The sequence below is a fragment of the Tamandua tetradactyla genome, chromosome 8 (assembly GCF_023851605.1).
Source record: "Tamandua tetradactyla isolate mTamTet1 chromosome 8, mTamTet1.pri, whole genome shotgun sequence".
In the NCBI taxonomy this organism is placed as follows: Eukaryota; Metazoa; Chordata; class Mammalia; order Pilosa; family Myrmecophagidae; genus Tamandua; species Tamandua tetradactyla.
The window spans coordinates 70751367-70767485 of NC_135334.1; the positions used below are offsets into that span (position 1 = coordinate 70751367).

A 16119-nucleotide genomic window follows, 5' to 3' on the forward strand; every position below is an offset into this window, starting at 1 on the left:
GTAGCTAAAGGCCTGATGGAGAAGCCATCTATTCAGCAGGCATGGTGGAGTGCTGCATTGCAAGTGAGACCATGAGGAGACAGAAGCATTTGCATACTATCATAACCACACAGTCTCATTTACCACACCTGGGCTAATACCCAGCCACACACACACATTCACTATGATAGTCATATATATAGGTCACACATATCAAGTTACAAAGTCAGTTACACAGAATCTTACCCAATCACATAGGCACCTGAACAGATATAGGCAATATACGGCTACCCACCACAGCTGTCCTGTGCAGGGCCCAGCAGTATAGCTGACTTGCCAGCGTGGATCCCAAAACCGCCCTTTTCCTATTGTTAGGAAGAAGAATGCACCCCAATATTCATACTGTAAACCTATCTAAGTTCCAGTTCTGGAGAACCATCTGGACTGCCCCCCTCAGCCAGAAACTGTCAAACCTGAGAAGGCCTGAAAGGCTCCTGGGAACATACCTATCCCAAACTGAAAGCAGGAAAGGAAGTCTCTTACACTCTCCCCAACAGATCATTCGGCTCTGGCTTGCACATCTAGTAATAAGGGCTCATTTCCTCCAATGGCTGACTCTTTTGTTGAGAAAACTATTGGGCAGTTCTAGCCAGTGAGCTAAGCTGCCAGCCTATATTCCCCCAAGGTCTTAGTTCTGCCTTTTGTGTCAAGAGTGTATCTGCACTCTCTGCCCAGCCAGACCAACCCTTCACTGACGTGAGAACATCCTGAAGAAGCTACACTTTTCCAGACCAACAATCCTAACTTCCTGTTACTCCACATAGGACACCATCTGAATAAACTGGTAGCCTCTCCTAGACTTGCTGGGGTTTTTCCCCCTACATATACATAGACTCTGTAGTCCAACACAGCATGTAGTAGGATTCCACACTCCCTTCTCTGAATAGTACATTTATTTTATATCACCTGACATTTTATTTGCCTTTGCTCAGTCTTAAAATCCATGGCATTACCCCCTTTGGCTTTGAATCCTTATCACACATACAACTAATATAAGAACTATTTCCCCTCTTTTATACATTAAATGATCTTTGGTTTCTAATAAGGATTTTTACATCTCATCATTTTTAGTCAGACCAGCATTCCAGGCTGCCAGGATTATTCTGAATTCCTGATTTGATTAGCCTTCCTATCTTAGAGGCTGTTTGTAGAGAGTGAGTATAAAGAGTACTGGTTTCTTTTCCTTCACATATTACCAATTACTGTCAGTCAATGTAGAATTCCCAGGAAGAAAGTACTATGGGCTACCCAGTGACTCTGCTACTTTTCCAGGAAATCTAGGTAAGACCACATGGTAGCTGATGTTTCTCACTCATCCTTTCAGCCTCAACTAAAGCGTGTCCTTGAATTCTCCTCCCAAGCTCAATTGGGCTTCTCTGTGTTTCTGTGACTTCTTTGACCTTAGCATACTGCATTATATCAAGAATTGATTATACCACTGGTGTTTATCCCAGGGCCTGGGTCCAGGAGCTACTCATTAAGATTTACTGAGTGACTTTTATTGAAGGAATGGGAAATGGCTCCTGCCAGCTGTACTAATGGGATTATACACATTGTACACAGCTGGGGCTAAGGAAGCTAGAAGCCAGTGCTGGGTATGTCCCCGTAAATGCTGCCTGGGCATTTAAAGGATAACTGCTCCAGGAGCAATGAGTCTCTGAGGACCCCTCATTCCTTTAACACAACCATGTTCTCAGCAACAAGAACAGCACTCCAGGGTAACATCTGCTTACTGTTTTAAGTATGTTGAGGCAAGGTATCAGACCCTCCCATACAGGTGAATTGCTGCATCTTTGGAGGCCATACAATCATTTAACAGTTGTGTCCATTCTTTTCTATCCCAGGAGCAATCTGGACTTAAGTTTATTACCAGGGTTCAATTTTTAATTCTATCTCTTATTTGCTGTATAATATAGGGCAAATCAATGAACCCTATCCATAGTATCAATGGGGTTTACAATCTGTATGAGCCCTTCTGGTATTAAAAACACACAGCATTCCGGAGTGAGCAAATACCAATTACTTAGTTTCTTGAGTTTTGAAGAGGCATGACCTAGTCCTAGCCTCAGTGAGCAAAGCCTCAGATCATATTTGTGGAGTGAATGGGAATTGTTTTCTAATCAAGGAGGTCTTTTGCATGATAGACACTCTCTCTGTTGCTAGCATAGTCAGTTATTCTCCCCAGCATATCTGATCTGCCACAAGATGCTTCATCCCTCCTGGGCTGGCTCTCATCTAGAGCCCCACTTCATTCCCTGTAGGCAGATGTTAACCCCTTCTCTTCTGAGGCTTCTCCAATCTTTCCTCCTAACAAGAATAAACCAGAAGAAACTTCCTTCCAATCACTAATTCTCCACGATTAGATAGGCCCACCTTGTTTTTCTGGTCAGTTATCCAAGACGCCAGTTAATACCCTGGGAGGGTCAGGTATGTCCAAAGGAGAGAGAAATGATTTGGATGCAGGTCTTGTCACCCACATTTCATGCTGCCTCAGAATACCTCACCCCTGTAGTAGGTATGGAGGGAAGACAGAATCTCATCTCTAGCCTTACCAAGTCTAGTCCAGAAAGAGGGGATACAACCCAGAAACCAACTGGAACCACACTGCTAGCCAAGGCCAGTGGAGAAGGGTGCCACCATGCTGAGGCTGCTTTAGGCCAATGCATCAGAAAAAGCAATCAGTAGCTTTGGAGTCCGAGAGCCCAGTTTCCAGGCTATTGAATTATTTTGGGGCCAAAATCACATCTATAAAATGAGGGCTATGCAACTCACCATACCAAGCTCTAAGGGAATTGAGCTTATATGGTGTGTAGAACAATTTCTGTTATTTAGGAGCCAAGGAACAATCGAATTCTGTTTCCATATCTCCAACTAGCTCTATTTATTGCAAATCATTTTAACAACTTCTTTTTGAGGGGGTTGGATCTGATGATTTCAAAGATCCCTCAAGCGCTGGTATACCATGTATGGCGTGGACTCTTAACAACAGTCTTTCACATTGGTTTTCCAAGTTTCGATGGAACAGGGATACACTTGTTCTCTGCTGGATAAGAAACTGATGCCAAGGGGATTCTGATGAATTCCTAAGCAGTGGTTCCCTAAAAAGGGTATTAAAAATGAAAAAGTCTGATGTTCTGAGTACAGCCCTAATGTTCAAGGACAAATGTCATCCTGTTCATTTGTTCTTTACCCAAACGTTCTTGATGTCTTCATTAGGAATGTGAATCACTGAATATGGGAATGACAGTTGTCAACTGGAGATACATTAGAACTCTAAATAAGGAACTGTTCACCGTGGAAACCCCCTTCCAGCTCCTAATCTTTCCCATCATTCTATGCCAAAGCAAAACATACCAACACAGGGTATCTCCCAGAACAAAGATAGCGCCGAAAAACCAAACGCCACACACAGTCTAACTTAGACCAGGTTTGTCCGAGATTGCTCTCCAGAGACAAGACTTTAACAAGAAACAGAACATTCACTTTCATAAGTTTGTTTTACTGGATTCTCAACTTGGGCCTCCCCTCAAGCAGGCAAATATACATTGAAAAATGCACTTTGGTACTGTTTAAATAAATAACACATCATCCCACTTGATTCCATGCCATTCCGTTGTTGGCAGAAGCATCCCTGACAGGGCATGCCCTGTTCCGAGTTCTCTGTCTTTGTCAAAATCTGTTTATGATGAGTAGTAGAGGAGGCAGCCAGCACTGGCAGTCCACAAGGATCCAAGCCCCTTCTCTGATTTTAATGGAGACAGCAGGTTGAATAAAACCAAAATACAACCACTTTCTATTTCTAGGCAGGAGGGGAAAGGCCCTAAGAACAACTGTGTTCATACAAAGAGTTGAGAGCAGACAGCAAATCAGGCAAAAGAAGAAAAAAAAATCCATTAGTTAGCAACTGATTTTTTCCCCTTGCATAGTATTTATACTCATTAGGATTTTAAGTGCTCTACTGGAAGTTAAGGGTTGATGATGTCATGTTTGATGCAAACTTGAACCCACTGAAGGAGAAGCCCTATTCCCCTGGGTGGCACAGCATGAGGTGGGGGGAGAGGGAACTGTGCCAACAAGGGGAAAGTCTGATGGCTGCAGTATTAACCTAGAGCTAGAGTCCAAAAGCTACTCTTGAGCTCTAACAGCTTGATAGTTGAGGCATACAATGCCTGTTTTGACCCCTTATTAAGTGAGAGGAAAGGAAGATGAACAAGCCTTGCTTTACGTTGCTTTGTCCAAAAAATTAATTTGTTACCTTAATTTAACACACCAGAAAAGGTAGCAAGGGAGTTTGCCCAGAATTTGGGATTGTCTCCCACAGCAGGAAGGCTGTGTTAAAAGTTACCCCCTGACCGTCAAGACAATTAAGGAGGCATTTACTCACAAAGCATGAATAAAGTTTTTTCTCAGCAAGAAAAAAACATGCTGACAGTACGTGGGACAGTGGGCACTTTCAGTCTTGGCACCTTTTCCTTCACCCCGTTTGACCAGTCTCTTAACTGGTAATCTCTGCATATCTTTGTCTCTTTTCTGCAGAATAATCTTCTTCAGAAAGCTATAGTGGATAATAATCGTGTAAAAATGCATTTCTGGATCATTTTCGAAGGAAAATCTATTCATCTGCCCCCTCTACCCTCTAAAAAGCAGATCTGCTTTCTCATTGAATTCCAAGAATTCATAACCAGCTAACCAGCTATCCTCTCCCCTAATAGCCAGGCCAAAAGAACACTCTCTGGGTGAAGAGGAAAAAGCTGACTGAGAAAGATTTACATACCCTAAGGAGTTCTCCTGATTTTCAAAGAAAAATGAAGGGCTAGGTTTTAAGCCTTTTGGTAGTTACATGGCAATTATTCCAGCCAAAATATATCACTTCCCAAAATTTCATATTCGCATGACTCACACTATGGTGATTTTCCCTACCTGGGTGTGTGTTTAGGGGATATAAGTACATTCTAATTCTAATTGAAAAAATTAGGACAAAGAAAGCTGTTAAAACCAACAGCCTTCAAAATCACTTAGGTTTCCCCTTAATTAACAAATTGTGTGTGTGTGTGTGTGTGTGTGTGTGTGTGTGTGTGTGTAAGTTTCAGAACTGATTATTCAGATCCCAGAAACTACGGTATAAAATGGGATACGGGGCACTGGACCTCGAGTTCCTCATCTGTTAAAAATGAAAAAGCTGCAGGTTTAACTTGGATTATTTCCATGCCCATTCCAAATATCATATTCTATAATTATAATCCAGGCTTTGATTTTTCTTTCCCTCATTTCCTGCTGGCCATCTATCTCGACAAAAAGCAAGGCAGGAAAAAAGAAAGGAATTCCAAAGTTGCTGCCAGCTCCGGTGAGAGGTCTGACTGGGGAAGAGGTTAAGGCAGTTGCTCACAGCTGAGGTGTGGGCCTCTTCTGACCACAGGAGTGGTCCACAATCTGCCTCACTTCCTCGACTTAAGCTAAAAGCAGTTCTGAAGATATGTTGTTTCCTGTAATCACTGGAGGGGGAAAGTCATTTTCCCCTGGTAAATCATTTACAAAATGGAAAACTGTGGTATAATCTAATTCACAAACACTGATGCAGTTTCTAAAATGTGCAAGGCAGAATGCTGGGTGCTGGGATACCACTCAGGATAATACCCTGAATGGAATCATCCAAGATCATTGCTATGAAAGAAATGGCCTTTCATAAGACCATTAATAAACTCTCCAGCCACACATATATTCAAATACATCCCATTAAACTCCAGGCTTCTCAGAGCAGGGATTGTCCTTTCCATTTCTGTATCTCTGTGACCCAGCACCGGATTGGCATAAGAGTTTACAGCTCAGGAAATGTCTGCCAAACGGAACAGAAAGGATGAAAATACTGTACAGCCTTCGGTCATGAACTTCATCAGTCAAGCCCAATGGAAGCTTCCCATTTTAGTCATCAGTTTATAACCGGACAGCAATTAATTAAACAGTATTAATCTCCTATGGGCATTTTTCCTTTAGGAAAAAATAACATAAACATAGAGAGAAGGCATTCATCACCAGTGCTTCCTCCAGACGAAATAAAAAGTTGAATTTAAAAAGTAATAAATGAAGCCACTTATGAAAGGTTTTCCTGGCAAGCCTAAACCAAGAAGAATTAACAACAAAAAAATATATATATAGGAAAGGGGCCAGGGCTGGATGCATAATCTCCTGATTTGAAACCAACCCAAAAGGACCAAATGACTTCTTCCAGCCGATACAATCAACTGGTCATGAACATGTTCCCAAAACATGTCTTTCCCACTCTGCAGAAAAGGACTGAGAGTCTCCTTCTGAGGGCACCAAATTTTTTGGACTTCCCATCAGATTGACCTCCACACTCCTACCTCTTGTAACTTTCCCTTTCATAAGAAAAACACAGAGCACATATACAAAGTTGGACAAGGGAAATTGGTACGATGAATTGAACTCCAATGATCTGTGAGAAATGTAACTGTTTTGTAAAATAGTTTCTCTCTCATCCTAGCACACAAATTCTCTCCATCATTCTATTTCCCTTCCTTCTCTTTCTCTCTTTCTCCAAAGAGTCCATGCCAACAGCTCACATTTGTGAGCAACTTTACAATCAAGTAACAAGAGAGAGAAATTTTTCAGAAAGAAACAAGGGTTAAATTAAGTACAGGGAGCATCTTAACATACAGATAATACTTTAGTGGTTTTTTCCCTCCTCCAAAGCCAAGCAGATTAAAGCCTAAGCCTCTTCCCTCTCTAACTTAAATTGCTCTGCCTATATTGGAGGGGCTACTGCTCAGCAAGAAGTTTGGAAAACAACAACTGTCAATACTATTCTAGGCATTACAGTAGATACAAGGGGAAAAGGCAGCAAGCTGGACCTAGCATTTGGAATATTTGCCTACATGAAGTAGCTTTTCACTTTGTATCTGAAGCTTTAACTTGTTACTCCTGCTAGGCAATTTCTTAAAATGAAAGTATTAATTTGGGGAAATATTTAAAATATATATCTTTATCTATTAAAAATATTTATCTTTTTTTCCAAAAACAAAATTCAGTTCCAACTAAAAAGTGTTTTTTCAAATTTTTGGAGATATAGAAAAAAGTGGCAATTGGAAAAATAAGTGTCTTTGCTACTACCAACAGGACTAGCCTTCCAATAATCTTTACTGAGATCAAAAAGGAAATACATGAAATGGCAGTAAGTGATGCTTTCTCTAAGGGCATTTAGTAAGGTCATTCTCCTTGTCCTCTGCAGGCCAGTGCCAGCTTTTCTATCTTGGGCACTAATATGCCCTCCACCAGCCCTTGGAATATATATGTTGCTGGAAGAACCCAGAACTGAAATGGTGTGAATATAAACTAATGAGATTGATGTATGTTTTTTTAAACATACATTTACACGTGTGTGTGCAAACACACAGTACCGAATACATACATCCAGGTGAGTCATGTTCCCCACCAAAGGAGTCACCAAGGAGGTTCCCTATATCTTGAAGATGACCACAGTGGTTAAGACATCTCTGGAACTTCTCTTTGGATGCTGTTTGTGAATAGCCCAAGGAAAACAGTGTTACAGCTGTTTTTAAAAAAAGACTGTTACAGCTGCACCTCATCCATGACTCCAAACCATCTCTGCCCTCTTGACTTCTTTTCCAGAGGCTTTAAATATCTTCTGGCTCATTCCAAACTTAAAATTCTCTCATCTATAATACCAAAATGTTAAAGATGTGCTCTGAGAAGAAAGGCAAAAGAAGAATCAAAAGAAGATCCTATAGTAACTCCAAATCACTTTGATCACTGAGTCACTGTTCTGGACCTTAGCCTCTGCCTTAGGAAAAGGAGAAGGTTGTAATAAATTACTATCAAGGTCCCTCCCAATTCTAAGAGTTCGGGAGTCTATGTTTCTAGATATTCCTAGATATTTAGCACAGTTTTAGAAATGTTTTTGGCAATGGCAACATCATTGGAAAACTGTGCAGTATTCTGCTGGGGCTAATCAAGGGGGACAACATACATGGGATATAAGCTCTGGAAGGTTTGTTAGAATGCCAGTCATGTAACTTTATAGTAACAGCTCACACATGCATAGAGAATGCCAGCCCATCTGAGATTCCCTAAAATCATACCTTAATACCTATTCTCAATGAGCCCAGATGGGCAGAAGCACCAAGCACCACCAGGGATGCAAAAGACACATGGTGTCAGCTGCTAAGGAAAATAAACCCCAAAGGTCCATGGGACTGAATTTACCAGCTGCATCCAGCTAGATACCTTGTTTCCATAGTATGGAGTTTCAGCATTGCTCTTTGCCTGACTTCAGGGTGAATTTCTAGGAGTTTAGATCAACATTGCAGATAACCCTTGGCCATGTGGAGAGTAATATTATGAAACCCGATTGTACTTTGTCTCACAGGCTGTAACCCCAGGAAAACAGAAGGCTATAAACCGGGCAGGGGGACGACTGCCCAGTACATGCATATACTTCCTGTCAACATCAGTTATTTGCATGTGGATTTTGCGCTATTGGTGTCCAATGTCTAGCCAGCTCTCTCTAGTCTCCCCTGGCATACTCATCAGTTGCAATCCATTAAGGCAATCTGTTAGCATGGAAAATCCATGGGATTTGTTGTCAGGAGACCCAGTAGTCAGTCTGGACTATGCCATCTAGCAGCTGAGAGAACTTGTACATCTGCACTGCAGTTCCTTTATCTTAAAATGGGGCTAATACCACTTATGTGTTAGTAGGCCTCTTGGGAAGATCAAATTAAACGAGGAGTGTGAAAGTGCTCTGTCAGCTGTCCAGCATTAGTCAGAGGTTATTTTTTAAAAACAGAATGTAAATTAATTTTTGCAGAAGCATAAACTCACCTGATTTGGGTATGTATATTTACTTCTGGCAGGAGGAGAAAGGGAAACATAATAATCTATCATTTTTAGATCTGCCAAAGAACTACACTGTTCCACTCCTTTGAAAAAGATGGGATTAATTTTATCTGCAAGGCTGATTTAGAACAAAGCCCTGCTGAAAGAAGTCAGGAGGCCTATTAGTTTAAGAAAGTATCCCCTCTTTCCTCTATCATTGCTAACTCTGGCCATTATGCTCCCGAATAAGGCCATCCCAAATCGCCTTCCAACCGAATGCTGCCAGACTGGGCCCAGAAGCCCTCAGAGGTGGGTCCCTCTGGGGATGAGAAGTGTTTCTGGCCTGGGTCACAGAGCGGCAGCAATGCAGTTCTTATGGATATTGACTACAAAGGCTCAGGAACCTCTCAAAACCACATTAGACAGTGTTTTGCCATTAAAAGAAACCCAAAGTGACTCAGCTCTTCGGGATAAATGATCAGGTCCAAAGACCTCTAGAAAATAGGTAACACTGTTCATTAGGTATTACTTGGCGCCAGCCATGCTGCTGGACCGTAAGAGATACTGATCCACGCTTCCTTTCCGCCGACTCACAGTCCGCCTCTCGTTGTCAAACATGCGCTGCAACTGTAGAGCCAGCTGCCGGTCCTCTTCCTCCTGCTGCAATTTCTGCTCCATCTCTCGCAGGACTGGGTCTGCTGGGGCCAGACCCACCTCACCACTGGTCTGTCGCAGCTTCTTAACAGAGCCATTTTGTTCCAGATGCTTGGTCTTACAGTGTCTTTTCCGGCCCCGACGCAAGGAAGGAAGTGGCTCCTCAACCAGGTTGTCTACAAGAACACCATTAGGCAGATCAGAATGATTCAAGGTCTTCAGCTGTTTCTTTGTTTTGAGGATCCCACCCAAAACACTGTTTTTGGGTAGCACTGAACTAACTGCTGAGATTTTCATGGCTGTACCTACACAGGGTTTGTCTAACTTGGCATCTGGGGTTGACTCTGACCCCTCAAACTGCTCTCTCTCCAAAGATAACCCACCAGCTCCCCTTCTGAGTTCTGTGGAACAGCAAGTTTCCAAAGAGATCTCACTGCTCCTTTTATTATCGCTCTCCTGTTTTGCTTTTGTTTGGCTAACAGAGGGAAAATACTCGAGGTCAGTAGGGGTGTGTCCTGTGTACTCCGAGAGCACTTGTCCACTGGATAGTCTTGTATTTAAAGCCAGAAGTGGCTTCTCCTTACTAGAATGAGTAACTTCAGAGACTAGTAAGTCTTCTCCTGTTTCAGGAGCCAGGGAAGTGAGGGTGGCTTTTGAAAGGGTCTTTTTAATCTGCCGCTCCTGAAAGATCTGTTCCCACTTTTTGAGGATCCGTGGACTGGCCTCATAAGAAGTCTGCTTCTGTAGGCTTCTGTTTAGGTTGCGGGGTGTTGATTTGATGATGAGGGGACTCAGCACACGGCCATCAGGGAGTCTCTTAGGAGGAGTGCACGGTGAGCAGACAATGGGCTTGAAATGATTCAGTTCTTCAGAGATACTGTCGTTGCTTTCAGGGCTGATAGAGCGCTCCGGTTTATGCAGGGAAGCCACGGATGAGAGGGAGCTGAAGGGCAGACGCTTTTCAATGGTTAAGTCAGGGGCTGAGAGACAGCGGTTGTTCTGAGTGGACAAGAGAACACCGATGATGGGGTTAGAGGCTGGCGACATAGATGTGACCTGGAAGAGATTTGAAAGATGATACATACATACATATACATACATATATATATATAGAGAGAGAGAGTTATGATTCCTTTATGATGACAGAGGGACAGGGAAGGGAAGGGCAAGAAAAGGGATGAAGGGTGCTGTCAGTTAAGAAATGGGGAAAATCCTTGACCTAAAAAGCACATAACTTGGCAGAAATTCCTGCATATTTGAAACAATAAAGCTTAAAATCAGTAAGAAAAAAGACCTACCTAGAGCTTTTTAAAAGGGTCATTTAGTGGCTAATCCCACCCATACAGCTAATTCAAACCCTCTTCCTTCACATCTGTTTGTGGATTCTCCAACATAATTAGTATGGGCAGCACCATCCCACCTCTCCTCCTCTGGAATAGTTTTCCTTCACGGCCATGTTCAGAGGAGGCTATGGCACAGGACCAGACAGCCCGGAAGCCTATGTCTGAGGTATACCTTGGCTTTGCTGGTTGGAGCTGCTCTGAGTCGGCTCTTTGCTCTGTCCTGAGCAGTGTCACTGCAACTCTGACTCCTCTCTACCTTGGAGTTTAAGTTCCTAAAAATGAATAAATAAAAAGAAAAATAGTCAAACTCAGTCTATAGGCTAGGGTTAAGGAAAAAGGATGACAGTTCACTCTTTGTGCTTTCTAAGTAACCCACCAAGAAAGACAATTCCTTTCAGCAGCTACAATAGAAAATGAGTTAATTTATTAACAAAATGCATTCTAAGAACAAACCTTATCAAGAGAAAAAGAGTTCTGCAGAGAAGACATTTGGTTCAAGCTTTGTTACCAAACTAAACCCAGCCTGATGGCTATGTTGACCACACTTAGAATGATGTAAGGAGACTTCACCTCCCTTAATAGGGGAGACATGGTGTTACATCACCTTTACAAGGAACAAATGTTTCCTCTGATTAGGCCCAAACCTCTCCTCAACATATCTAAATCAACCATGAAATAAATATTTAGTTCACAGCAATGTACTAGATTTCTATGTAGGGAGTTAAAATTAAACGTAGTCCCTTCCTTAATCCATTATTTTTAACCTTCCAAAGGATTAAGTTCTGGTGATTTAAGAGATTTCAAGAGGACATTATTTTACCTATAGGTAAAATTAAACTTGCTGTGTTAGAATTATGTGCAGATGATAGTCCTACCCCTAATCAAGAATAGGGATTCTTGATTAATTTATTACTCACCTTTGTTTCCCACTCCCAACTTCTGTCTAGTACATGTCAGTAGAGAATAATACTTTTACAAATGTTTGCTACTGATATTTTACCTGTGCTACAGTTTATTCAACAAACATTTATCATACACTTTCCATTTGCCAAGGCATTGATGGACATGATCTAGGCACTGGGGATGTGGAGAAAAATGAGACATTGTCTAGGTCTTCAAGAAATCAGAGCATTGGGGCAGACAAATAAGCAATTCAATGCAACACAGTGCAAAGACACAACAAAATTATACATTAAGATGCAGAAATGGTATAAAAGTGGGAGTTCTTAACTAACCTGTGATGACAAAAGAGCAGGGTTAGAAAAGCCTTACTGTTTCATAAGCATCATGAAGGATAAATTAGAACATGCCAGAAGTCAACACAGATATATAGCTATGCAGATGATCCCAAACAGAAAATACTTCCTCAAATAATTCTATTTAGCTTTGGAGTGGAATACATCATACTTACTCTTTTGTAGCAAAAGATTTGCTTTTAAGTTTTTACTATGCTAGGTATTAGCTCAGAGAAAACTTATAAAGGAAGTAAGATACATAGATACATTCCCAGGGTCTCTCTCCTCCCCCTACATGTCTATAAAAAAGCCTGTTCTACACACCCACAACTGCCTCTACTACAACATTTGTGTGTTATATTCCTCCCATTCAAATTCTCCCATGTTATGTCTCATGGCCACATAGCCTTACTAGATGGCTGGCCAATCTGATGAACTAGTTTATGCTATGCTGTTAACGTGAGAAAGTGGCCAACCTGTATCACATGCCCACATTTTACCAAGAAAGTTCAACACTTAACCTAAACGAATAATGTGAGTTGTATATCTAGTAGGAGATGTATTTTGGAGTCGACAGGAAAATATCCCCCATTGGAGGGGTCTGCTTAGAAGTCAATTTAATTGGTATTTAACTTAGGATAACACTGAAATTCATTTGCAATCCTCAGACACACAAAACCGTCAGTGGTGTTAAGTCACCTAGAAGTAAAGTGGAAGGGAGATTAAAATGCCGTGGTAAATAAGGTATTTTTTAGGTGGAGGCAAGGATATAGAGCTGATAGAGACAGCATCACTATTTTAAAATATATGACTTGTTTGGCGTGATTCCATTGGAGAAACAATTAGCCACTTAGAGAAGATTTTCTAGTCAACATAAAAAAGAACTTCGCAATTTTCAATAAAAAGAGCAGTTTACTGATAGCTGCCATGGGCGGAAGTGAACTCCATGCCATTAGAGGTATTCAAGCTGAGGCTGGACTTAGGCCCTAAACTTCAAATATTCCTCAACTAAGAATTAGTTTAATATTATTGTAGAAAATCAGGTTTGCATCCATTTGTTGGCAGTAACCAAGTCAAATTTAAAGATGCTGGCTTAATGTTCAAATTATCAGGCATACAAATGACAACTACCCGTAATTAAGAACATCTTCACATGTCCCCAAAACTGCATTTTGATGGAGGAAGGGCCCAAGGAGGAAACTTTTACTTGTAGCAACCAAACACACTAGGAGAATACCTAAAGCAGTTTTTGACAATCTAAAATCTTTTTGGCAAACTTGAGGATAGCTGACATTGTCATAGTCTCTTCCATTCATTTATTCAACAGACTTTTACTAAGCACAGGTTTTGGGTAAATCACTAGAGACAGTATGATGAAGAGATAATCATGACCCACAAGGAGTACCAGATCTCTGAAGTCCACCACACCATAGTATGAAAAATGTTTTAACGGAAGATTTATTATTCCTGGAAGCTGAGAGAGGGAAGAAACTACCTATCGTTAGGAATTCCTTTACCTCAACAGCTTTCTGTGGCAGTCCACCTGAGTATGTAAAGATCCCATTTTAGATACCAACTTTAACAATGTGTGAGACATGAAGCAGACAAAACCTCACACTTTCAAAGTGGCTCTGATCTAATACAATTAGAGTATTATAATGCTTACTGTGAAAGTTTTGAGCATAAAGTCCAGAGAGGTTAGAACGTCAACTAGCAGCATCAGGACCTGTCCACACTTGACGGTCAGTCATTGGAGAGAGACCAAGACAGACAATTTTTTCTTTTCTAGTTGAGGTAAATCTCACACAGCAAAATTCACCATCATTTTAACATACAGAATTCAGTGGCTTTTGGTACATTCACCAAGCTATGCAGCCACCACCATTATCTAATTCCAAAACATTATCATGTCAAGAAGAAACCAGTACTCACTGAGCAGTCACTTCCCACTCACCCTACCACTAGTCCCTGAAAACCACGAATCTACTTTCTGTCTTTATGGATTTGCCTATTTTTGAACATTTCATATAAATGGAATCATAAAATATATGGTCTTTTGTATCTGGCTTTTCTCATTTGACATAATGTTCCTAAGGTCCAACCATGCTATAGTATATATCAGTTCTTCGTCCCTTTTTATGGCTGAATAATATTCCATTTATGGATGTACCATATTTTATCCATTCATTAGTTGATGCCTTTTATGAATAATGCTGCTATGAACCTTTTTGTACATTTTTGTACATATATTCTCCTAGAAAATAAAACTAGGAGTGGAATTTCTATGTTTAACTTTTTGAGGAACTGCTAAACTGTTTTCTGTAGGGGATATACCATTTTACATTCCCACAAGCAATACATGTGGGTTCCAATTTCTTTACATCCTCACCAACACATGTTATTTTCTTTTTAATTTTAGCCATTATAGTGGACAGGAAATTACCTTCTTGTGGTTTTGATTTGCATTTCCCTAATGAATAATAATGTTGAGTGACTTTTCATGTGCTTAATGTCTGTTAAGTCTAGTTTATAATATTCAAGTCTTCTATATCTTTGCTTATCTTTTGTCTATTTGGTCTACCCATTATTGAAAGTGAAATTTTGTAGTATCCTATTATTGCTGAACTATCTATCTCATGAATTCATCAGTTGTTGCTTCATTTATTTTGGAGCTCTGCTGTTAGGTGCATAAATGTTCATAATTGCTATGTCTTCTTGATGGATTGACCCTTTTATCATTCTATATGATGTTCTTCTTTGTCTCTTGTAACAGTCTTTGTCTTAAAGCCTGTTTTGTTTTATAATAGTGGAGCCACTCCAGCTCTATTTTGGTTACTATTTGCATGGAATATATTTTTCTATTCTTTTACTTTGAACCTATGTCTGTCTTTGTTTCTAAAGTGAATATTTTATAGATAGCATATTTTTGGATCATGTTGTTATTCATTTATCCAATTTCTTCTTTTTAATTGGTGTTTTAGTTTGCTAATTCTGCCAGAATGCAATGTACCAGAAATGGTTTGACTTCTACAAAGGGATTTATTAAGTTAAAAATTTACAGTTCTAAGGCCATAGAAATGTCCAAACTAAGGCATCCAGAGAAAAATATCTTGACTACAGAGAAAGGGTCCGGAAGGCGTCTGGGTTTCCTCTATCACCTGCAGTCGCACGTGGCCAAGTCTGCTGGTCCTTTCTTAGCTCTCTGGGGCAATACTAGATTTCTTCTCTTAACCTCCCTTGGCTTTCTCCAGGTTCTGGCTTTTCAGTACTATGGGTCCTTGTTTAGCATCTCCTGGAATGGCACATGGCGATGTCTGTTTGGCTGTGGTTTCTAATGGCTCTCCAAGAGTTTGTGTGTCAGTGCTCCAAGCATTTCCAAATGTCTGTGGTGGCTCTGACAACTCCAAAATGTTTCCTGTTTGAAAGGATTCCAGTAAACGAATCAAGACCCATCTTGAATGGGCAGAGTCTTGTCTCTAATCAAAAGGCCACACTCACAATTGGGTGAGTTCATCTCCATGGAAGCAATCTAATCAAAGGTTTGCACCCTAAACAGTAGGTTTGCCCCTACAAGATTGGACTAGGAAAAGAGCATGGTTTTTCTGGGGTACATAATAGTTTCAATTTGTTTTCTAAATGTCCTGTTTTTTTTTCCTTTAATTCTTCCTTCTTTTCAGTTAGATATTTTCTAGAGGACCATGTTGATTCCCTTCTCATTTTTTTTACTATTATTTTACAGTTATTTTCTTAGAGGTTTCTTAATTTCTAACAATCCAATTTTAATTAATACCAATCTAGTTTCAATAGTATAGAAAAACTCTGCTCCATACAGCCCTGTCCCCCCTTATGTTGTTATTGTCACAAATTACATCTTTATATATTGTGTGCCCCTCAATAAAGATTTATAATTATTGCTTTATGTTATTGTCTTTTTGATCATATAAGAAACAAACAGGAGTTAGAAACCAAACAAACTTTAATACTGACTTTCATATTTA

General features: G+C 40.5%; 1 protein-coding gene across 1 annotated transcript in view; it reads right to left on the reverse strand.

The window, feature by feature from the left end:
* Nucleotides 1–914: 914 nt before the first annotated feature.
* Nucleotides 915–16119, reverse strand: part of RNF169 (ring finger protein 169) — a 158000-nt gene continuing 142795 nt past the window's right edge. The window contains exons 5-6 of the mRNA XM_077113577.1: nucleotides 11059–11158; nucleotides 915–10599 (exon numbers count right to left, since the gene is read on the reverse strand). Of these exons, the coding sequence (XP_076969692.1) occupies nucleotides 9415–10599; nucleotides 11059–11158 (1285 nt within the window). The 3' untranslated portion in view covers nucleotides 915–9414. The remainder of the gene's footprint in view (nucleotides 10600–11058; nucleotides 11159–16119) is intronic.